Here is a 25,114-nt window from a genome sequence, read left to right as displayed (position 1 = left end):
AGTGAAGAATCCATCTGCTAATGCAGGAGACCCGGGTTCAATTCTTGGGATGGGAATATCCCCTGAAGAAAAAAATGGTAACTGATTCCAATATTCTTGCCTGGAAAATCCCATGGATGGATGAGCCTGGCAGGCTACAGTCCATGGGGTCACAAAAGAGTCAGACACGACTGAGCAACTAAACAACAACTACAGCATCTAGTGCTAATGAACATTAAACTTTTAAACTAGTGACTATGTGAAGAATTGAATGAACACATATAGCTCCACTCAGATCTTGAATCCAGATTTTCTCTTCTTCAAACCAGTGCTTGTTGCCCTGTTGATAGACCTGATTTTCCAAACCAGTCATTTGCATACCAATATTGCAATTTTTGCCATGTTAAGACTGCCAGGAGAAATATCAATAACCTCAGATATGCAGATGATACCACCCTTATGGCAGAAAGTGAAGAGGAGCTAAAAGCCTCTTGATGAAAGTGAAAGAGGAGAGTGAAAACGTTGGCTTAAAGCTCAACATTCAGAAAACTAAGATCATGGCATCTGGTCCCTTCACTTCATGGCAAATAGATGGGGAAACAGTGGAAACAGTGTCAGACTTTATTTTTTGGGGCTCCAAAATCACTGCAGATGGTGATTGCAGCCATGAAATTAAAAGATGCTTACTCCTTGGAAGGAAAGTTATGACCAACCTAGACAGCATATTAAAAAGCAGAGATATAACTTTGCCAACAAAGGTCCATCTAGTCAAGGCTATGGTTTTTCCAGTGGTCATGTATGGATGTGAGAGTTGGACTGTGAAGAAAGTTGAGCACCAAAGAATTGATGCTTTTGAACTTTGGTGTTGGAGAAGACTCTTGAGTGTCCCTTGGACTGCAAGGAGATCCAACCAGTCCATCCTAAAAGAGACCAGTCCTGGGTGTTCATTGGAAGGACTGATGCTGAGGCTGAAACTCCAATACTTTGGCCACCTCATGCGAAGAGTTGACTCACTGGAAAAGACTCTGATGCTGGGAGGGAGTGGGGGCAGGAGAAGGGGACGACAGAGGATGAGATGGCTGGATGGTATCACCGACTCGATGCACATGAGTTTGAGTGAACTCTGGGAGTTGGTGATGGACAGGGAGGCCTGGCCTGCTGTGATTCATGGGGTCGCAAAGAGTCGGAGACAACTGAGCGACTGAACTGAACTGAACTGAACTGAATCTAACCATTCAATTAACATCACTTTCAAACCTAGCTTTGTTCAAAACAATATCTGCAAATTGAGGATTGTGTTATTCATATTTTTCTATTATTAAAAATACGCACGTGTGTGTGTATGTGTGTGTGTTCAGTCGCTCAATCATGTCTGACTCTTTGCAACCCCTTGGAATGTAGCCCACCAGGCTCCTCTGTCCATAGGATTTTTCAACCAAGAATACTAACATGGATTGCCATTTCCTTCTCAAGGGGATCTTCCCAACTCACAAAACCATGTCCTGCATTGACAGGCAGATTCTTAACCACTGCACCACCTGGGAAGCCCCAAGAAAATACAAAACTATTTAAAAAGCTCATTGTTTTCAACCAGAGCTATAAGCAACAATCTTTGGGAAACAATGATTAGAGAGTCTAGAGAAAAATAAGCATCAAGACTTCATAGACTCATTCCTTACTATTTTCATTTTTGTTGATAAGTTCAAATCTTGATTCCATGGAGACCCTAAAATTCTGAACTTTCATTTGAAAAACACTAAAAACACACTCGTAATTTCTTACATTTTTCTCTATTAAACAACTGAATGAAATGATTCTCTTCAAATTAGCCAACTATCAGTTATTATTAGGAAATTATAATCTTCAGAAAAGTATATGAAAACAATTTACCAAATAGCACTATAGCATACTATTAAGTCTAGTCTTGAAATCAAGTTTCAACAAGCAGAATATTTTCTTTACTCACCAAATTCAGTTCAACACTCATTCTCCAATGAATTTAATAACCTTACAACGGAAAAAAATAAGTATAAAGGAAAATGTGAGTTCTTTTTTAGGAATGAGATCAAACACATTTTGCAAATTAATGAGTGTAAAGTATGAGAAACACACCTGGTTACACTTGAAAGTTATCAAAATGTTCCATTTAGCATATTTCACTTTAAAATATCCACAGTATGTTTAGAACCCTCTAATTACTAAAAACAAGTTCAAAGTTTTTATGAGCTTGATGAGAGTATGTCAGACTAGAACATCAAAATGAACTTGGAAGTTTCTCTATTTTATTATTTATCATTTCTTCCTTACACAATACTTTGCCTTGTAATAATAAATGATAGTTTCCAATTTGGAGTTCCCCATTCTCTATGAAGAATATTTTAATTTATGCTTTTATTTATGTAGTTTATAATATATGCACATTCCAGATCACATGAATGGTCATCTTATGATCAGTTATTTCTGTGCAATTTCAGTGGTCCCTATTGAATGTTTTCCTTATTCAGAAGAGAATTTTGTGGCTATTTTTAAACAATTTTTTAACTGAAAAATGTAATGCAAAGGAAACAATACAACAAAAGTTCACTTCATATAAAGTTTGCCAAGGTTTCTATACCCTTTTTATATTCACTTGGATGTACTGTTCCTTTTGGTCACTTTTTGCCATTTCAAGATTCTTTTCCTGTTCTTTCAAGGACACATCTTAATTATCAGCAACATTGTTTTAGCCAGTTTGCAATCTTTTGTGAATGACATGTTGCTTGTGACATTATGGTTACCTTTTTGTATGCTATCTTCTTCAGATAATTTGTCTGAAGATTTCCTCTAAGTTCAAATTCTCTAGCAAGATACATGTTTGATACTGAAATTTTAAAAAAGGTGAATGCTCTAGAATTACCATATCCTACTTATTGGTAATCATTTTCCTTCATTTTAAAAATAGTTTTATCTTCCAAGGGTGTATCCAAAATAAACCATAGGGGCTTTTTTTTTTTTGGTCTGTTTTTTAAAATGTAGTTTAAGTGTCTTCTTATCTACAAGTCTTCTCTCCATTCTTTTTTCTTCCAATGCAATTTATTTGTTAAACAAAAGGACTTTTATTTTCATGTTATTTGTTCTTGACTTGTTGCTGTTTTGTTCCACTATCAGATTTCGATGTTTACCCAGACAGTAGATTTAACACATTTCTCTGTTCTCTGTATTTCCTGTTAAATTGCTAGGTATGGGCTTGATCAGGTCAGGTTGCATTAAAAAAATTTTTTTTGTGAGACTATTTCATTGGTGATGCAGTCTTCTCCACCACGAAAGTAAATGTTATCTGCCAGGTTCTCTGTGTATTGTTAATGATACTGGTGCCCAGTGACAAGATCAGTGTTTCTCAACAGTCTTTTTCACTGTGCCTCACCCCCAAAGCCTTTTAGACATTATTTTCCTAGTCATCCCCTCCTCCTGGGAAACTCTTTTGCCAAACTTGTAAAGCCAATATGTCTTCAACTATTTTTCAGTACCACATTCTTTTTCCTTTCCTTCTATGATTCTGATGACACAAATGCCAGGTCTTTTTTGTCATCCTTGTGTTCTGAGTTTGTTATTTTTTTTTCAACCATTTTTCTCCCTGTTTGAAGGCTGGATAATTTCTACTGAGGTACCCTCCAGTTCATTCTTCTCTCCTTCATGTCCATCCTGCCACTGGATCTTTGGAGACAGTTTTAAATTTCAGTTATTTTATTTTTCAGTTATACAGTTTCCATTTGGGTCTTATTTATAGCTTTTATTATGTTGCTTATACTTTAGATTATAACTTTTGTTTCAGGAGTTTTCATAATTGTTCAAGTATTTTCAAATAGCTGCCTAAAATCTTTTCAAGACAACTTCAACATTTGTGCCATCTCAGAGTTGCTGTGTTATTTTCACATAAAGTGAGATTTTCATGGTTCTTCATCAGCTGAATAACTGCAGACTGGATCTTGGACATTTTGTCTATAACATTATGAGACCTTGGGTCTTGTTTAAGTACCAAGGAGAATGCTGATATTTTTGTTTTGGTAGGAATTTGAGTTGGTTAGGTTGAAGATGTAAGTTCCAAACCACATTCTTTGGGCTGTGGTTCCAATGTCAGTTCAATTTGGAAAGTCTTGGCAGTGCTTTATTTTTACTTAGTTCTAGCAATCTTAATAATTCAATAGAGTACGTATTATGATACTCTTTTTCCAGGTAAAAAGATAGGTTTTAATTCAGTCTATTACTAGCTGTGTGATATTGGACAAGACACTCTTTGACTTTGATTTCCTCGTCTGTAAAATGGGGTTGGTAATCCCTAGATCACTGGATTGACGACTGAGTAAAATATCATATGTAGCATACCAAGCATACTGCAAACCTTAAAGAAACCTGGCTAGTATTCTCATTAAAGAAAGAAATCAGCTTTGGTGAGGAAAAGTAATATATAATCAAATATATACATTTTAAATTACAGAAGATACCTTTTGGGAATTGTATACACTGTGTAACCACCATCCCAATCAAGATATTATAGAACATTTCCATTACAGCAGAAAGCTCCCACCAGCCCCTTCTCAGTCAACCCTCTACCCATTATCAACCCGAGGCAACCACTGATCTGTTCTACACAGCAAAGTTTTGTCTCTTCTAGACTCTATAGTAACAAAATCATGCAGTCTATATGTTTTCCACCAGGCTATTCTCACTCAGCACAATATAGTTCAGGTTCATCCATATTAACAGTTTGTTCCTTTTTATTCCATTGGGCTACCCTAGTGGCTCAGTGGTAAAGAATCTGCCTGCAATGCAGCTTCCCAGGTGGCTCAGATGGTAAAGAATCTTCTTGCAATGCAAGAGACCCAGGTTTGATCCCTGGGTTGGGAAGATCCCCTGAGAAGGGAATGGCAACCCATTCCTGTATTCTTGCCTGGAGAATTCCATGGATAAAGGAGCCTGGTGGGCTACAGTCCATGGGGTTACAAAGCGTCGGACACAACTGAGCAACTAACACACACATGCAAGTATTTCATTATTTCATTGGGAGTTTCTCTATTATTGATTTAAAAGGTTCTTAGAAATTCCAAATTCAAGACCTTTGTTAGATAATGTATTGTTATTGTCTTTTCATTTTCTAAATGATACCTTTCAAAGAACATGGAGTTTTAATTCTTATAAAGTTCAATTAATCTTTTCTATTTTATTATTGTTTTTGTGACCTTTCTCAAAAAATTTGCTGACACCTAGGAGACAAAGATTTTCTTCTCTGTCTTCTAGAAGTTATTTATCTCTGTTTCTGTCTATGATCCATTTTGAATTTACAGTTTTGTGTACGATGTAAGTAGGGGTTGAGATTCTCTTTCTTTGTTCTTTCAGAACTGTTTTGGCTATTGTAGATTCTTTGTATTTCCATATGAATTTTAGAATCAGCTTTAGAACATGATTACGGAGAGAAATGAAACTCATGGAGCCAGCATCACAATTGCCCAGGCTCCCTGTCTAGGGACAACTGATGGATTTGATTTTCTAGTAATTTGTTGAGGACTTCATGTCTATGTTCAGTTTTATATTTTTTAACGTCTTCATCTACTTTTGATATCAGAGTTATGCTGTTCTCATAAAATGAGTTAGGAAGTGTTCTTTCTTATTTTATTTTCTGGAAGAGTTTATGAAGAATTGATGAAATTTCTGAAAATAACTAGAAGAATTTACCAGTGACATCATCTGAATATATAGTATCTTTTGTGGGAAGATTAACCTGGTAATTACATTTCAAAATACAGATAAATTTTAAGATATAGACAGAGAACTATTCATATCTTCTGTTCTTGTTGAGTGAGCTTTTTTTTTCTTTCAGGGATTTGTCCATTTTATCTAAATTATCAAACTTATTGGCATAGGTTGTTCTTAGTAGTCTCTCATTAGCCTTTTAATGTCTATAGAATCTATAATGATGCCCCCTCTTATTCTTGATATCTGTAATTTATAGTGTCTTCTCTCTTTTCCTAGATAATTCTGCCTAGAGCTTTTAATTTTATTGTTCCTTTAAAAGAACCATCTTTTGATTTCATTGATTTTTTTCTACTGTTTTAAAGTTTTTCAACATGATTAGTTTTTCTCTATATTATTTCTTTCCAACTGCTTCTTTTGAGTTTAATTTGTCCTTCTTTTCCTAATTTCTTCAAGTGAACACTTGGATTCTTATTTTGAGACCTCCCTTGTTTTCTCATATAAGCATTTAGTGGCAAGGAAATATCTCAAAGCACTTCTTTCCATTGCAGCTCATAAATCTGACATGTTTACATTTTAATTAAAAATATTTTCTAATTTCTCTTGTGACTCACATTTTGTTTAGAAGCATGTAGTTTAATTTCCAATTACTTGGGTTTTTAAAAAATACCTTTTTGTTATTGATTTCTAGTTTAATTTCTTTAGGGGCAGAGAAAATATTTTGTCATGACTTTAATCATTTAAACTTTGTTGAGGTTGTTTTATGGTCCATTTTTGTGAATATTCCATGTGCATTTAAAAAGAAGACATGTGTTCTAGTTATTGGGTGGAATGTTCTAGAAATGTCAAATAGGTTAAATATATCGATAGAATTTTCATTCAGGTCTTCTATATCAATAGATCCCACTCTGTTGAAACCACTTTTGTAAATTCCAAAAGTATTAATGCCAGTATCCCACCCTAAAGACTAAAATTTTAATAAAGGTGGGGTGTATCATTTAATAACTCTTGTTCTTTGACGTCATTAGGAGATTTCCAGGTGAGTCTAATGTGAGGGCAAGCTTCAGGCGGGATCTGTATCCTCATAGATCTTCTGCACATTTGCTTCACAAATTATAGAGAGGGAAGCCATGCACTTTCCAACTGCTGCTGTGGGCTAGTTTCTTATTTCAGTTCTATCAGTTTTTGCTTCAGTGCCATTTTGTAGCTGTTAGGATTTGTATCTTTTTAATGAGCTGATCCCTTTATCTTGTTTTAATATCAATCTCCTCAATACTAGTGAAGGTAAACATTAAAAAAATCTTTCTGATCACTAAGTTTTCCTCTTTTGTGAGTTGCCTGTTTATGTTATTTGAATACATTTTTTAAAAAATTTTAATTTCTAGTTTATTTTGCTTTATAATACTGTATTGGTTTTGCCATACATTGACATGAATCAGCCACGGGTGTACATGAGTTACATTTTTCATCTTTGTTAAGATTCTTTATATTTTCAGAACTTTATTCTTTCAGTCTGTGGCTTGCTTTTTATTTAAAATGTCTTCTGTCTGTGTATAAAACAATCAAAATTTAAATCTTTCCTAACGAATGGTACTGTTTTGTCTGGCTGAACAAATTCCTCCTTACAGTGATGTCATAAAGATACTTACTTTTTCCTAAAAGTTCAGAATGCATATTTACTTCACACTGCATATTTATTTCATTTGTAATTCAATTTTATTTGTGGTGTGAAATCAGGATCTAATCTCATATTTTTATATGAATAGCCAGTTTAACTAAAACCACCATAATCTGTCTTTTCTATAGCACATTAACAAAGTTATTGTGCCAATTTTACTATGAAGAAGAGGAAACAATTGTTTTTCCCACAACTTCATTAACATTTCTTCCTTACCAAACACCTTTAATTGGATACCAACTTCCAGGTACAGGCACTTGCCTTTCTAACTTTCTTTATGTCTGTCTTTGTGTTAATACTGCATTTGAAAAAGTTGCTTTAAAAATAGAATTTCAATATGATCTAGCAAGTCCACTTGTGGTTATATACTCAAAAGAACTGAAAGCAGAGTATCAAAGAGATGTTTGTATATATTGCATTCATAGCAGCATTCATAATAGCTGAAAGTCATGTACAACTCAAGTGTCCACTGAAGGATGAATGGATAAAATGTGGTATACACATGCAATGAACTAATATTCAACCCTAAAGAAGAAGAAATTCTAACACAAGAACAACATGGATAAACTTTGAGGATGTTATGCTAAGCAAAATAGGTTAGTCACAAAAGACAAATACTGTATGATTCCACTTAAATAAGGTGCCTAAAATAGTTGATAGAGACAGAAAGAGTGATGGTTGCTAGGGGCTAGCAGTAGAGGTGACGTGGGGAGTTGTTGTTCAATGGGCACAGAGTCTCAGTTTTGAAAGGTGAATAAAGTTCTGGGGATTGACTGCACACCAACGAGAATATGCTTAGCACTACTGAACTGTACACTTTAAAACAGTTATTTATGTGGTAAATCTTTTATGTATGTTTTACCCTATTTAAAACCAAAAGAAAAAACACCCCCCCAAACCTGTTCATCTGGGGGGGTGACATCTGCTTTTAATAGTTCTCTTAGTCTTTGGTGTTCTGCAGTTTCACCATGATGTATCCAGGTATGGAATTCCTGTTCAAGAATAAGTGTTCTTGAATCTAATTCAACTACCCCATAACCTGGAAAAATTCTTATTATTCTTTGAATGCTGCCCACACACATCCTCTCTAGATGCTCATTTTGACACTATTAGACTTATGTTGCCCCTTTCTTATTTCCCATTTACTTAGTTCCTGCATTGAAGTCTAGTAAATTTTCCTCATGGTGTCCATCTTAGTTCCAGTGGAAGGTATAGTTCTCAAACACTGAATGGAAATTTTTTTTTATATATTCCTTAAAGGAAGTAAGGCTGAAGGTCAGCAAACTGTGCTAGAAGTAAAAAGTTAAAAAACCAAGTAGATGTAAGGCTCACCTCTACAACTCAGGAGAAAGTGTCAAAGCCAAAACAATAACAAATGTTAAAAACAAGCAGGATATGGTTTTTAGTCTATGGGAACTCAAACAGAATTTGTATCCTACTGTTGTGTGAAAATTGTATAAATCTTCATTATGTTTAATTGGTTCATAGTGCTTTTCAGGCCTACTATATCCTTCTACTTTTCTGTCTATTCATTGTTAACTTTTAAGAGTTTGATACTGAAACTCCAACCAAAAATTTTAATTCATCTACTTAAAAAAATCATTGTAATATACAGTGGAACTATATGTAACTGTTCTGTATTTTCCCAGTGTCCTGTAAATGTGTTATCATACTTTCATCCATAACTTAAGAAAAAATAAAAAATTAAACAATAAACACATTTGAATTGGAAAAACAATAACAACCACAAAACAGGATGCTGCTTTGTGTCACGTGCTGGGTATGTGTGATTGGTATCAAGTCAATAACATTACATCCCAAAGGTTCGCACACAGCATTTCACACCGCGTCTATGACCTTGAGCAGGACATTAGTTTACTCTTAAGCTTCTTTCTGTGGGTTGCTGGGAGGATCAAATATTATAAAGTGAGCAAAAGTGCTCTATACCAAAGTAGTATTAAGGTATTTTCTCAATTCTAAAATATTATTAAAAAACAAAATATTCTCTTACTGTAAAAAAATAAAATATTATAAAGTGGTCGGGCGCACTAATGGATTTTAAGTAGGGGGAAGATATGAAGATGAACTATCCGTTAGAGTTACACTTAAAGAGCTTTCCGATTTGGAAAATTAAAAATATGGCAAAGTCTGCTTTTAGAATTGAAAACCACCGTACTTTCTCTGCTATTATGTCCACACACGCCCTTGTCTTAAATTTGAAGGATTTCTCTCTCTGGCGCAGAGTTCAGTTTTACCGACCTCCTTCCTGACAGCTGTCAGAATTTTCCACAGATTTCTTGACCCAGATTTTCAGGGACCCGCTGAGACTTCAGAAGCTGCCTCTACCGGACAGGCTTTCACACGCTTAGCTTAGCTAATGTACTGTCATTGGCTTTTGCTCTTCCCGGACCCGCCTACAACGATCTCAACTCTGATTGGATACCACTGTCCTTTTGTTATGGCCAAAGGTGGATCCTGAGGCTTTGGGATAGGACGATTGGGGCGTCGGGAAGCTAATGCGCAGGCGTGTTTTATTGAGTGGTGATTGGCTGGCAACAGGGCTGGCAGGGGCGGGACTCCTGTCTCTGCGCACGCTCTGTGGGCGGATAGGGCGGGGCTGCCGGTGCCAGTTGGTCCAAGTGTCCAGGCCTGAGGCGTCCTACGGAACCCTCCCCCTGCCGGGGCCTCAGAAGGCAGGTGAGGGTAGTCGTGGACCTCGAAGGGCCCGGCCTCGGGCGGCTGGAATTGCGGCCTCGATACTGCTGAGAGCCTGGAGGGCGGGGTGGGCTGGACGCTGGCCGGCGCATCGGGGACCCGGGAAGAGCGCCTGGGCATTTGGTGGGCGGCTGAGGCCTGGCTCCCCGGAGAACTCCTGCGCAACCTCTCTTTCTCATCCTCTCAATACTGGGCCCAGAGGTTCCTTTGTGGAGGGTCGCCGGCGGTCGTTCGCGGGGACTTCCTGTCGCCTTGTCCCCTCCGCTCCGGAGTCTAAGGACTCTGTCCAGCCCTGAAATGGGACTGTGTTCGGGTGGGATGGGACCTGGCACGCCTGGACCTGCTGAGAACTCGGAGATGGGGGGAGAGGACGCCCAGGCGGGGAGGGAGGCAAATGAGCGGTAAAACCAGGATTGGCGGCATCTTTTCAGGCTCTGAAAGACGCTCTCGGGTTAGTTTCTCAATGAGCATCTCTCAAAGTCCTCATAGACACATCTAGGGGAATTAGGATTGGAGGAGAAACAAGAGACATCCCTGAAAGACAGGGTTTTGTTATTTAATGTATCGATTCTGGTACTATGACGTAATAACATTAAGGACAGATGCTATGTTTCCAACGCTGAATCTGTACCTGAGAATCCAAAGCTATGCTTTTATATTCTGTGCCTGTACTCATTCATTGATTAAAGCCAGTATAGCTAGCCACTCTGGGGATCCGTTTATGAGCAAATCCTTGTTTGGGCACTCAATCCCTTTTGCAGAATTTAAAACTGGATTTATTTAACCAGAACAAGTCAGAATTTGAAGGTACCTGAAAAAACTTTGTTGAAAGTCGATGCCACTTGAAGGGTATGGAACTTACGTTTAGGTTTTTAGATAGCAGAAATAGCAAGAAAATTTGACATCAAGGGTTGTAGAATGTTTTGCAAATTTAGATTAAGGTCATGTTAAAGTGCCTTCTGTTATGTAATGCAGGGATTTTATAGTTAGATCTGAGTTCAAATTCTTGATACAGACTTTGGCTGTGAAATCTAAGACAAAATACGTAGCCTTTCTGAGACTGTGTCCACATTTATAAATTGCCATGTCCTATTGATTTGATGAACTAGTAATATGTGTAAAACATTTAGTATATTAAAACACAGTTACTTTTAGTAGTCTTACCAGTTCATTAATAAATGGATCATAGATGATGAAAATCAGTGTTAGATGTAGAAAAGTGAGTGGTTGTGGCTATCAGAGAAAAGTCTCAAAAGCTCAGGTCTCAGATGTGAGCATACCAGTGATGATGTGGGAAATACTAGACTGGGATGTTGACTATATGTAGTCTTGGCTCTGTGTAACTACTATGATCTTGGGTAAGCTATTATCGTCTTGGCCCTGGCTTATTTGTGAAAATGAGATTTAGATTTTAGATTTTTTTTCTAAAATTCTTCTTGTGACTTGTCTTAGAGCTAAAGGCAGAGACAATACATTTCAGTTCAGTCGCTCAGTTGCGTCAGACTCTTTGTGACCCCATGGACTGCAGCACGCCAGGCCTCCCTGTCCCATCACCAGCTCCCAGAGCTTGCTCAAACTCATGTCCATCAAGTCGTTGATGCCATCCAACTATCTCATCCTCTGTTGCCCTCTTCTCCTCCTGCCTTCAATCTTTCCCAACATCAGGGTCTTTTCAAATGAGTCAGCTTTTCGCATTAAGTAGCCAAGTGTTGGAGTTTCAGCGTCAGCATCAGTCCTTCCAGTGAACTTTCAGGACTGATTTCCTTTAAGATGGACTGGTTGGATCTCCTTGCAGTCCAAGGGACTCTCAAGAGTCTTCTCCAACACCACAGTTCAAAAGCATCAATTCTTTGGTGCTCAGCTTTATAGTCCAACTCTCACATCCATACATGACCACTGGACAAACCATAACCTTGACTAGACGGACCTTTGTTGGCAAAGTAATGTCTCTGCTTTTAATAGCTGTCTAGGTTTTTCATAACTTTTCTTCCAAGAAGCAAGCGTCTTTTAATTTCATGGCTGCAGTCACCAACTGCAATGATTTTTGGAGCCAAAATAAAGTCTGTCACTGTTTCCACTGTTTCCCCATCTATTTGCCATGAAATGTTGGGACCGTATGCCATGGTCTTAGTTTTCTGAATGTTGAGTTTTAAGCCAACTTTTTCAGTCTCCTCTTTCACTTTCATTCAGAGGCTCTTTAGTTCTTTACTTTCTGTCATAACAGTGGTGTCATCTGCATATCTGAGGTTATTGATATTTCTCCCAGCAATCTTGATTCCAGCTTGTGTTTCTTCCAGCCCAGCGTGTCTCGTGATGTACTCTGCATAGAAGTTAAATAAGCAGGGTGACAATATACAGCCTTGACTTGCTCCTTTCCCGATTTGGAACCAGTCTGTTGTTCTATGTCCAGTGCTGTTGCTTCCTGACCTGCATACAGATTTCTCAAGAGGCAGGTCAGGTGGTCTGGTATTGCCATCTCTTTAAGAATTTTCCACAGTTTATTGTGATCCACACAGTCAAAGGCTTTGGCATAGACAGTAAAGAGAAATAAATGTTTTTTCTGAAACTCTTCTTGCTTTTTTGATGATCCAGCAGATGTTGGCAATTTGATCTCTGGTTCTTCTGCCTTTTCTAAAACCAACTTGAACATCTGGAAGTCCACAGTTCACATGTTGTTAAAGCCTGGCTTGGAGAATTTTGAGCATTACTTTACTAGTGTGTGAGATGAGTGCAATTGTGCAGTAGTTTGATCATTCTTTGGCATTGCCTTTCTTAGGGATTAGAATGAATATTGACCTTTTCCAGTCCTGTGGCCACTGCTGAGTTTTCCAAATTTGCTAGCATATTGAGTGCAGCACTTTCACAGCAGCATCTTTTAGGATTTGAAATAGCTCAACTGGAATTCTGTCACCTCCACTAGCTTTGTTCGTAATGATGCTTCCTAAGGCCCACTTGATTTAACATTTCAGGATGTCTGGCTCTAGGTGAGTGATCACACCATCATGATTATCTGGGTCATGAAGATCTTTTTTGTATAGTTCTTCTGTGTATTCTTGCCACCTCTTCTTAATTTCTTCTGCTTCTGTTAGGTCCCTACCATTTCTGTCCTTTATTGTGTCCATCTTTGCATGAAGTGTTCCCTTAGTATCTCTAATTTTCTTAAAGAGATCTGTAGACTTTCCCATTCTATTGTTTTCCTCTATTTCTTTGCATTGATGGCCGAGGAAGGCTTTTTTATTTCTCCTTGCTGTTCTTTGGAACTCTGCATTCAAATGTGTATATCTTTCCTTTTCTCCTTTGCCTTTCACTTGTCTTCTATTCACAGCCATTTGTAAGGCTTCCTCAGACAACCATTTTGCATTCCTTTTCCGTGGGGATGGTCTTGCTCCCTGCCTCCTGTACAATATCATGAACCTCCGTCCATAGTTCTTCAGGCACTCTATCAGATCTAATCCCTGGAATCTATTTGTCACTTCTACTGTATAATCGTAAGGGATTTGATTTAGGTCATACCTGAATGGTCTTGGAGAAGGAAATGGCAATCCACTCCAGCACTCTTGCCTGGAAAATCCCATGGATGGAGGAGCCTGATTGGCTACAGTCCATGGGGTTGCTAACCTTTTTCTCTTTATCTTTTTAATGGCCTTAAGTGTTCTTTGGAAGCTTCCCTGGTGGCTCAGACGGTGAGGCGTCTGCCTGCAATGTGAGAGGCCTGTGTTCGATTCCTGGGTTGGGAGGATCCCCTAGAGAAGGAAATGGCAATCCACTCCAGCACTCTTGCCTGGAAAATCCCATGGATGGAGAAGAGAAGCTTGATGGGCTACAGTCCATGGGGTCGCAAAGAGTCGGACACGACTGAGCGACTACACTTCACTGAATGGTCTAGTGGTTTTCCATACTTTCTTCAGTTTAAGTCTGAATTTGGCAATAAGGAGTTCATGATCTGAGCCAGTCAGCTCCCAGTCTTGTTTTTGCTGACTGTATAGAACTTCTCCATCTTTCGCTGCAAAGAATACAGTCAATCTGATTTCGGTATTGACCATCTGGTGATGTCCCATGTGTAGAGTCTTCTCTTGTGTTGTTGGAAGAGGGTGTTTGCTATGACCAGTGCATGCTGTTGGCAAAACTCGGTTGGCCTTTGCCTTGTTTCATCCTGTCCTCCAAGGCCAAATTTGCCTGGTACTCCAGGTGTTTCTTGACTTCCTACCTTGGCATTCCAGTCCCCTCTGATGAAGAGGACAGTAGCTAACATTACTGAGTATTGTGCAGTCACATTATATATTGGGCTCCCCAGGTGGCTCCGTATATAATGTGACTGCAACAACACCCACATTAAATACATCAACTCATGAAATTCTCACAACAAAACTGTGAGGTACATACTGTTTTTAACCTCATTTTACAGATGGAGAACCTGAGACTGAGTGTTTAGCTAAGGTTCCAGATCTTATAAATAGGAGAGGTGGGATTTGAATCCAAATACGGGCTTCCCTGGTCGCTCATAGGTTAAATTGTCTGCCTCCAATGTGGGACATTCGGGTTCGATCCCTGGGTCGGGAAGATCCCCTGGAGAAGGAAATGGTAACCCACCCCAGTATTCTTGCCTGGAGAATCCCATGGACGGAGAAACCTGGTAGGCTACAGTCCACGGGGTTGCAAAGAGTCAGACACGACTGAGCAACTTCACTATCACTATAATCTAAATCCAGTGGGGACTTACAGGACAGAAGGAGAAGAGGGCGTTAGAGGATGAGATGGCTGGATGGCATCACCAATGCAATGGCCATGAACTTGGGCACGCTTGGGGAGATGGTGAGGAACAGGGAGGCCTGGCGTGCTGCAGTCCATGGGGTCGCCAAGAGCCTGTAACACTACTGGGTGACTGAACAACAGCAACTGTCTAAATCCATGCTCTTAATCCCTGTGCTAAACTGCCTCTTTAGCTTGCCAGGTGGCGCTAGTGGTAAAGAACCCATGTGCCAATGCAGAAGGCACAAGAGATGTGTGTTTGATCCATGGGTCAGATCCCCTGGAGGAGGGCGTGGCAACCCACTCCCATATTCTTGCCTGGAGAATCCTGTGGACAGACAGGGTTGCACAGAGTCAGACATGACTGAAGGGACTTAGCATTCACGCAAATTGCTTCTTATGGACAGGATGTTATGGTCCTGTTGGCCGTGCCAGTAAAGAAAGTAGAGGTGTATTTGGTAAGATGATAGCCTTTGGTCACGGCTGACTGTGTGGGTATGGAAAATGGGCCTATACTAATACTTGCCACGTTTCTAGATCCTTGTTCCCTCCATACTTCTGCTTCCTGGACTTAATTATCAAAATAATTCTAGATCTCTTCTACTGACCAAGGTTAGGTAAAGATAGGCACCAAAATTTACTGTGACTTTTGAAAAAGTTTTATGAGATCTGACCTCAGCTTAGGTCACAATTGAGGAATCCCAGACAATTGTATCCATTGTGGAGAGCTAAGGTACATTTTGGATGAACAGACCAGCCTTAGCACCTCATGTTTATTTCAGTGTTCCCACACTTGAGATACTTTGGTGTGGAGTCTCTCTTTTCATGTCAGATTTGGATTCATGTGTACGAGCAGGAGTTGAAAATTAACTCTTTTAAGAGCACACATGATATAGATGATTGATTTGATGGTAACTATAGACTGAGAAAAAGAATTTTATGGTTGAAAAAGTCAATCTTGTGTTGAGAGCATATTAGAACATACTACTGTGCTAATGTAGGCATTGCAAAGTTTGAGGATTGGTCCTGTTTTGAAGGAAGTAAAATCCATGGCTGAAATACTTTGCTATGAAGAGCTCAACAAATCTTTTGATCCCATATATACAATAAATCTGTTTATTACTCTAAGTTTCCTGAAAGACTTAGAATATGTCCTAGTAGTGTTTTGAGACCCATCTATTTGATCACATCACAGTAAGAAAAATGGGCTACTTGTCTTTTTGTTGTCATCATGTAGAGACTGCTGGTAGTGCTCTGGTCTACTTTATTGAAGGGGAATGCCATTTTGCACAGGGATGCTACATACAGTTGGGCAGATTTTGCACTGTTCAGCCCTCAGGGCAGCCTTACATGGACTGTGGTGTGAGTAGTGTTCTCTCAGGTTACGTGATACATCCTGTAGCACTGTCCTCATGCCCTAATTTTGTGCTCTCCGTCCTCCCCAATCTTGATGTGCTTTTCTGAGAATAATTTTTCCTTTAATAAATCCCCTCCACCCCATTTTACTGCCTTATTAAATTTTTTCAGACAAAGTCAAGCTGTTGATGAGCCATGCGTAGAGTTTTCGATTGTTTGGGTTATATGTGGCCAGAATTTCAGAAACGGGCTTCTTTTCCTTACCTACTACATTAATCAGTCTGGAACACTTTGCTTTTATGGAAGACTTTTTGGTTTTAGTATTAGATGAAAACAGAGGCAAAGAAGTATATCCCATCCCTATACTAGATGTGACTGTAAAATCGAGTGCATTGATTTTGTATTTATCTGTTGCTTTGACTTGTGTATCGTCTCTTCTCAGCTGTCATGAAAATCCTATTTCAGGTGTATTTTTAAAAAGACTGAATATTAGATATTTGGAGCATTTAATATACAGGTTTCTCCTTACTCTCTGAAAGGAGACCGTTCCTACCTCTTAGAAGCTGAAATGGCATAAAGTGATGAAGCAGTTGTCTTAGGACACACCTTGCTAACAGATGCACAAAACAGAAAGGACAGATGCTCACAGGCATAGTTTAGATACTCACAGACACAGTTCAGAGCTATGGCAGCCTGATGCTGAGATGCTGAGTGTAGTTCTCGGGGCAGGAGCTTGGTGGTATCACTCACTGCTCACAGTGAGCGCTGTTCTAACACCCTGTTGCTAAACAAACACTGAAGGCATTTTTTGCTTTTTGCCTTTTTTTCATGAAAGCGAAAACCCTCGCAGATTTCTTTTGTTTAGCAAAACCAGGTCCTAATGTAGGTCTTTTATACAAGTGCACTGGCATTAAGTAAAACTTAAAAAAAAAACCTGGGGATACCTGTATTATATAACAGGGGAAATAGCCAAGTTGATGGCTGTTGTTGCTGAGTAGTCCCAAAGTCACTTACTTTTGCTTTTGACTGTTATCTCTGTCGTCCCTCCCAGACAAGTACTTGAAGTGGTATGAAAGTGCTCTTCTTCTCTTGGGCAAGGGCTAAATAAAGTTTTCACTGCTAACACTCTTCCTCTTCAATTAAGAAGACACTTTGATTAAATGGAGAGGAGTAATTTGTATGGTCTTCAAATACTATAAAGGATTGAATAACTTACAGGATTTTTGAGAAAAATTTTTGTGATCAGTCTGTTTGGATATATGTATCAGCAGACGTGTGTATACACACATTTTTATTCAGTTGACCCTTCAACAACAAGGAGATCGGGGTGCTGACCCTCTGCACAATTGAAAATCCACATACAACTTTATAGTCAACCCGTCATATATCCAATTCCACATCTGCAGATTGAATCAACTGCAGGTCGAGTAGTTCTGTAATAGTGTTTATTGAAAAAAATCTGAATGTAAGTAGACCTGCATGGTTTAAAACCTTGTTGAAGGGTCATCTGTCTGTGTGTGTGTGTGTGTATGTGTGTGTGCATCTATACCCATCTACATGTCTCACCTAAAACCTTCTCTGAAGTACAAAGAACCAGAGAATTAAAACCATGTGTAAAAGATGTGCGGGAGAACAGCCCTAATGCTGGCTAAGTGGGAAGACTTGGGGTAGTTTTATCAAACGTTATTTTTATTCCATTTGTATTTAGTTAATTCTTTAATAGTACAATGTGTAAAGGAGATTTAATATCTGTTTTGGACTGAGTGATATCTATGTTTCTTTTTCTTATTGCAGACCATTCATCAAGAATTTTGTATCCAAGGCACAGAAGTTTGTTACCGAAGATGATGAATGCTGACATGGATGGTATGTTCTTTGTTTTCCTTTTTATATGTTTTGTGGCAGACACATTGCTTTGTTAAGAACTGGAAAGAGCAGAGAAGCAGTATTTAGAAGGAAGGCTTGGATCTTGGCCACTTGTACTTATTTATAATCCTATCTAGTTCTAGAAAGAATTTAAGGCAGCTTCCATTCTTTAGGGCTTCCCTGGTGGCTCAGAGGATAAAGCGTCTGCCTGCAATGCAGGAGACCCGAGTTCGATCCCTGGGTTGGGAAGATCCCCTGGAGAAGGAAATGGCAACCCACTCCAGTATTCTTGCCTGGAGAATCCCATGGACAGAGGAGCCTGGTGGGCTACAGTCCACAGGGTCGCAAAGAGTCGGACACGACTGAGCGACTTCACTTTCACTTTCTTTCCATTTTTTAACTGTAAGATGTTGGTAAAGCACTTTACCTTCACTTTGGTGGTGTCATCTGTGATGTAGGATCCATCTTTTATTTTACAGGGCTTTTGTATAAAGTCAAGGAAGATAATAAATGTAAAACATTTTGCAGATCTTTTATGTGTATACTAAACAAATGGTAGTTAATAATAGTAAACCTGAACCTTTTCATTACAGCAGTTGATGCTGAAAATCAGGTGGAACTGGAGGAAAAAACACGACTTATTAATCAAGTGTTGGAACTCCAACACACACTTGAAGGTTAGTTTGCATTTTGTAGTTTTCTTGACTAACATCCAGGTATTGAAATTGTAAGCATTTACGTTGCTAAATTTTGTTACTGTGCCCAGTTTTAAAATGTATAAACTTCAAAGTTTACTTCAATGGTTTGTTTCTCCTGCCTATAACTTTGACTGGTGATTTTTAAAACACAGTTCTGTCTCAATAAGGAAGTCAGATAGTGTTCTTGTGCTTCCCGCTTTAAGGTCTAATATAATAGGAGCACCCCTTTTAAGTCCCTGCTTGGTATTATTAAGTCCACTTTAATAAAGTTTAAATGAAAGCAAAAACAGTGTATTAGCCTCAGAGATTATAAGGGAACTTACCCAAGTCTTTTCATTTTCTAAATGTCTTCAATAAAGTCAGTTGCACCACCAAAATATCTTTTTGTTTTGGATGAATTTACGAGGTGGTGGTTTTTTAAAATCAGGCTGAGCAGATCATGTCACTCCAGTGGCTTCCCTTCTCACAGGTAATAAAAACCAAGTCCCTTTCTGGAAGTCTCTTATTTCCCTTTTACCTCAGAGTCCTGTCACACTCTTGACTCAATCATCCTACCTCAGACACTCCAGCTTCCTTGCTTCTTCTCAGGGTCTTAGCAGTTGCTGTTTCCCTGTGTTTGACTCAACCCTTAGTCATTTGCATATCTGTGTGACTTGTTCCCTCACTTCCTTTAGGTCTCTGGTGAAATTTCCTTAATCAGAACAGCTGTCCTTGGCTACACTGTATAGAAGGACTACTTCCCTTTGCTTCCTATGATCCTTATCCTTTTTGCTTTTTCTCCTGAGCCCCCTAAATGCACCTGTGCTCACATGCACACTACAGTGTCTGCTCTGTAAGGGCAGGGGCCTTTTTTGTTACTATCGCCACTAGAAAAGTGCTTGTCTACTAGAAGGCGCTGAGTAACTTAGCTGCTGAGTGACTGAACAGACGTAGTATCTCTTCATCGTCAAGGCCTGCTCTTTTGAATTTCTTGCTAATGCAAAAATACAAAATGATGAATTGCTTGGAAACTGACGACCTATATCCAGTATGTAAATTTAGTTATGTTCACCTACTACATTTTCTTAAACACTTCTAGTAAAGAATTACGGTTTTGTGATGCTAAGATATGAACCAAACTTCACATTTTAAAAACAATATTTTTAAAAAATAACCATTTTAAGAATTAACTACTTACCAAAAATGTTGTTTGCAAAGTGTAACATTTAAGCTAATGTGAAATCTCTTTAGGAATTTTGGCTCTTGATTTGTACTCAGCTTACTTTGTTTACAATAACTTCTAGACTGAATTTAAAAACAGAAAACTCAAGGACTGTGGTATTTAAGAGTAAATCTTCATAAGCATTATGTAATATGGAGTCATTGTCATCACTTTATTGATAATGCACTTTTTAATTTTTGATATAGATCTGTCTGCAAGAGTAGATGCAGTTAAGGAAGAAAATCTGAAGCTAAAATCAGAAAACCAAGTTCTCGGACAATATATAGAAAACCTCATGTCAGCTTCTAGTGTTTTTCAAACAACTGACACAAAAAGCAAAAGAAAATAAGGGATTGATGTCTCTTATGTCTTATGGAATTGCTGCTGATCTTTTTTTTTCTTTAAAACTTGGATAGATTCCAAAAGTTACAGTACTTTTGTTTGTGGCTTCACTGAGTATTTATGAAGATAATGTCAGATCTAGGCAAAATTAAGAGCATAACAGGAGACTTCCATCAGTTTTGTGTATTACGTTAGTCTATGAAAATGTGCAAATGTAGAGACTTTATAATTAGAAATGCATATATTTATGAAACTTGAAAATGAATGTTTTATCAAATTTGTTTTGATTTATAGGATTAGCATTGTCTTATATTATAGGCATAGAGATACAAGCAGATAACTACCATGTTGTGAAAAAGTAACCAAAATCATGTACCGAATGCACAGCTTTATGTACCCTGTCTACCATCGTGTGCCTCTTTTCCATTTGCTATCTTCCTGTTTTTCCTTCCCTTAAGGAAAAAATTGGTTACATGTTTGTGAAAAGTAATTTCAGTAGCTAATCATCTAGGAGAGTAGCCTGAACTCTAACTGTTGAAACTTAACCAAAATAAGTTACTTTCTCAGTTAGGGCTTATTTATTATGTTTAGTAGTAAGGATAGTAGGTTTCTCTTACATTAATTGAAAATGGAGGCTATAAAAATGAAGGTTTTTCTTTGAATTATGGTATGGGGAAGATTTGTTATTAAAAACTTCCTTTGCACAAAATAACCCACTTGGTATCTGAAAAGATGAGTTCTGGTTGTGTGTGTGTTTCAAATAGAAAATTTTGAGGAAAAATAGAAATAGGGTGGGAAAAGCACTTCGTAAGTACCTGTAACCAACTCCAAATGTTTCTACTCCAGATTTATGTTCTCTCTGGCACAGATTGGATTTTGGAAGGAATATTTTTAAAAATGGATTAAGTTTGGCTAACTTTATGTAAACCACACCTGGAAGAGAATAGAGTTTGGTCTCAGGTTTATTTGTTGTACCAGCAGATGAACTTTGCAAAGTCCATTAAGAGTGGATTAGTATCAGAGTCATGAATAAGATGAGAGAGTTTTACATGTAAACTAACTGATGCTTTCTCAGTATTTTATCTACTTCTCCCAGAAGTTTCTGCAAACCCAACTACTGGTTTGCAGAATTTTAGTCATTTAACCGTTTTTTAAAATTTAGTAGGTTCCATTTGGTAAGGAAATCAGTAGTTGTTAATTAAAATGTTAAATAGGAAAAGAAATCCACTAATATAGTTTATAGTTATTAAATTTAGGCTAATCATGGAATAATCTTATGTTTGTGTTGGTGTAAGATTTGATGACTTTAGCTGTATGAATATATAATAGTCATACTGCAAACATTTTTGCATCTTTGTGACCAAATTTTCAAACATTTAGAATTGTGTTGCAGTTACGCTTTGCTGTTTAATAAAAAGCTGTTTCAAAAACTGCGTGTGTTTCGATATAGTTGCCTAAGTAACTGGGATATATTATAGTGGTGCGGTGTAGTATATTCAGGGTTGTTCCAAGCCACAGGATTACTTAAGTATCAGTTACTGGATGTTTAAGGGAATACTGTATTTTAAAAATGATATTATACATTAATTTAAAAAAGAAGAGCAAAGAATTCAAAGAGAAGGATCCAAGATTGCCAGGAGAAAGGTGGTTGTCATTTTTTAGGTTAGGTTAGGCTAACCTCTTTTAACAAGAAACACGGTGATTAAATACATGGAAGTTTTCTCTTCCAGCTAATGCTTCTGAGGTGAGCATTATAAACTAGAAGGCTTTATGAACTGGGGATTTCTCTGCCCTTTTCAGCCACGGCTTCCAAGTCACATTCGTTTTCTCTATTCAGATTTGCAGCAGAAAGTGCCTGGTGAACACTTGCAGGGTTTTATGGGCTGGAACTGCCTGGAAATGGGCTCATGTCTTATCACATTCCCAAGGGTGTAGGGTGTGGGAATTTACTTAAACCTAGTTGCTGAGAAATGTAACCCCTGCTGGAAGCCGTATTCCAGCTACAACTTTGTTATGGAAGCAGACAGAGGATAAGGTGGGAGCAGCCTTAGCCACAGCCCTCTTCTTGTGCTGTGAAGTATCTGTGCCCAACCTTCTTCCCATACATAAAATGTACTTAGCCTCTCCTTGTCCATTTCTGATGCAGCGCAAAATCCAGGGTCTCTATCAAGGTCTGTCAGTTGTAGATGTGACTCCTCATAGTCTGACCTCCTTTAAACTGATGACAGATTATATAACTCCCCTGCCTAAGAACCTTCAAAGACGCAAATGTGCCTGTGCGTGTCCAGTCACTACGTTCACGTGTCTAGTGCGTATTGTCACCTGCATGTACCCACTATAAGCAGTTGTGTTTTTGTGCGCTTCACTGTATACAGTACTACAGCATCTTAATTTCAAGCTCAGGAAGCAAGTGTAAAAGCTGTGCTATATAGCAGATTGTGTTAATTGGGTACATAGGCTAACTTTGTTGAAGTTATGAACAAGTTGGACTTAGCAACTTGCTCTTGGAAGGGAACTCATTCATACATAAGGGACTTACTGTATTTGCTCTGTCCATTTATAATGGTGCAGTGGGGATAGGATACCCAAATAACTCTGTTTGGAAAATGGAACAAAGAGAAACACATCAAAGTCACTGTGGAATACTCCTGGGAGAGACACCCTGGAAGATTCTGTCTCATAGTGGACAAAGTTCCTTGATTCAACCTGAGTGTAATCTCTGGCAAGGGACTTCGCTTATTCCTTGCTCTCCATGGCTCCCCCTAGCTGGAAAGTTACTTGTTATCCATCCTGCTCCACCCCCTCCCATTCCCCTTCCTGGGACTCTCAAGAGTTTGGGGGTATTCCCTGCACAGATTGATGTTATGAAAACAGTCCACTTCTCGCTGGTATGAGTTTGGTGCCCATTGTTTGAAGGCCAGGCTCACATTTCTTGGGCTGTACAGTTCCCTCAGAAATAAGACTTGTCTATATGCTTCAGTTCCATATGCTGGGAATCACAATCACGCTCTTCTAGACCAAACTCCAAAGCTGGCCTGCTTTCCTTCTTCAGAGGACCCTGCCTCTCTGAATGGACCCTGCCTCCTCTAATGGAGGCTACTGTGAAACCAACTGAAAACAGGGCTGGGAATGCAGCATCCAGGTATCACTGCAGGGCCGGGTTCCTTTGTCTGCCTAACACTTGGCAGAGAAATCTTAACTGGGCTTACCCTTCTACCTCCCACACCTCAAAAATAAAACAATGCTGAACTTCTGCCATTCAGGGTGCAGAAGCAATTAGCTTTTTTAATGTTTGTGAGGTACCTAATACATGATTTTTCTGTTCCCTTCCATCTCTGCTTGGAAACTAAGTTCCTTCTTGTGATACCTTCTTGCTATAAGCATCAGGGCACACCCAATTCACTTCATATTCTGCCTTTTCCAACTGCCATCCTACAGCTGTTAACTCAGAAGGTGACAAAATGTTACTGGAAATACATGCCCCACCTGCTTGCCATACAGATGGTAAACCAGTGCCCAGAGGAGCCTAGTGGGCTAGTCCATGGGGTTGCAAAGAGTTGGACATGACTGAGCATGCACACACACCCACACTCTTAATTATGGCAATATCTTCAGCATGTCAGTTTGTATATTAGAAATACAGGTGGTAAACTGTGCACAGAGACTGTACTTAGCTTCTGATGAAGACTCTCCTTAACCAAAGTTTAGCCAGGTTCTGCTGAGCCCTCTTTCTCAGCAGGCCTCGTATCCTAGGTCCTGTCTTCAGCCTAACTAGTCCATTGTTAGTATAAATCCTGCTGCGTCACTTTAGAATGAATTCCCCTACTCTCAGAATCTAATCACCCTGACGGCCTTCAGCAAGAATCCTGTTAAGTCAGCATGGCAAGCATCCCCCTATCTTGGTGTCTTCTCAGTAATTTTCCATCTACCAATGACCCACTTCCACTCTGCTTGATGACTATACATCCTCAGCTGTCTTCACTGTAGTTGGAGCTGAGCCCATTCTCTTGCCCCTGTCACCACAGCCTTGGCCCCTGCTGCAATAGCCCTGAATAAAGTCTTCTGTACTGTTTTAACCAGGGTCAGAATGCATTTCTAATTCTCCCCAGCTCTAAATGCTAGTGGAATGATGACTTGCAGAAACCCTTCTTCCTCAGGGTCTCCAGCAGAAATTCCCTCAATACTAACACTAGGTTCCATCCAAAATTTGTCTTTATATTCACTATGAACTTTACTTACAGCAAGTTAATATAGCTCAGAACCCCTTATCTGTAACTCTTGGGACCAGATGTTTCAGAATTTGGAATTTTTCATACATGATAAAGTATTATGTAACTCATACACCAATACAGCTTGGGGCAGTACTTGTAATCAAATATATTAACACTTTTGTAGCAAAATATATGAATACTAAGATAAATGAAGATTATAGGTAGTCTGTTAGGGAAGTCAGGTTTAGCTGCCAAATGAGTTTTGATGTCAAACATGAAAAAACTCTAGATTTTCACAGATTTTTGGAATTGTACGTGTAACAGCGAAACAATTTGTGAAGTAACCAAAATCATCGAAGCTTGCAGTTTCAACCAGTTTGTTAATCAGTTGTGTCCAACTCTTTGCGACTCCATGGACTGCAGCCCACCAGGCTCCTCTGTCCATGGGATTCTCCAGGCAAGAATATTGGAGTGGGTTGCCATCTCTTCTCCAAGGGGTTTTCCGACCAGGGATGGAACCCAGGTCTCCTGCACTGGAGGCAGATTCTTTACCATTTGAGCCACCAGGGAAGCCCTCCAACCAGTTTATGAT

General features: G+C 38.8%; 1 protein-coding gene across 6 annotated transcripts in view; it reads left to right on the top strand.

The window, feature by feature from the left end:
- The window catches only part of SCOC (short coiled-coil protein), a 37,689-nt gene extending 16,645 nt beyond the window's left edge, over positions 1–21,044 (top strand). For 2 of the 6 annotated variants that reach the window (XM_069556864.1, XM_069556862.1), the window contains 3 exons: positions 17,999–18,070; positions 18,664–18,747; positions 20,176–21,044. In XM_069556864.1, coding sequence (XP_069412965.1) covers positions 17,999–18,070; positions 18,664–18,747; positions 20,176–20,318 — 299 coding nt within the window. In that variant the 3' untranslated portion in view covers positions 20,319–21,044. Of the gene's footprint in view, positions 1–9,900; positions 10,082–17,998; positions 18,071–18,663; positions 18,748–20,175 lie in introns of those variants that run through there. The other 4 variants (XM_069556861.1, XM_069556860.1, XM_069556865.1 and 1 more) reach the window with 4 other exon arrangements.
- Positions 21,045–25,114: the final 4,070 nt, after the last annotated feature.

Source organism: Ovis canadensis, chromosome 17 (assembly GCF_042477335.2).
Source record: "Ovis canadensis isolate MfBH-ARS-UI-01 breed Bighorn chromosome 17, ARS-UI_OviCan_v2, whole genome shotgun sequence".
Taxonomy (NCBI): Eukaryota; Metazoa; Chordata; class Mammalia; order Artiodactyla; family Bovidae; genus Ovis; species Ovis canadensis.
Note: the sequence above shows the minus strand (reverse complement) of the source record. Positions and strands in the feature narration are given on the sequence as shown.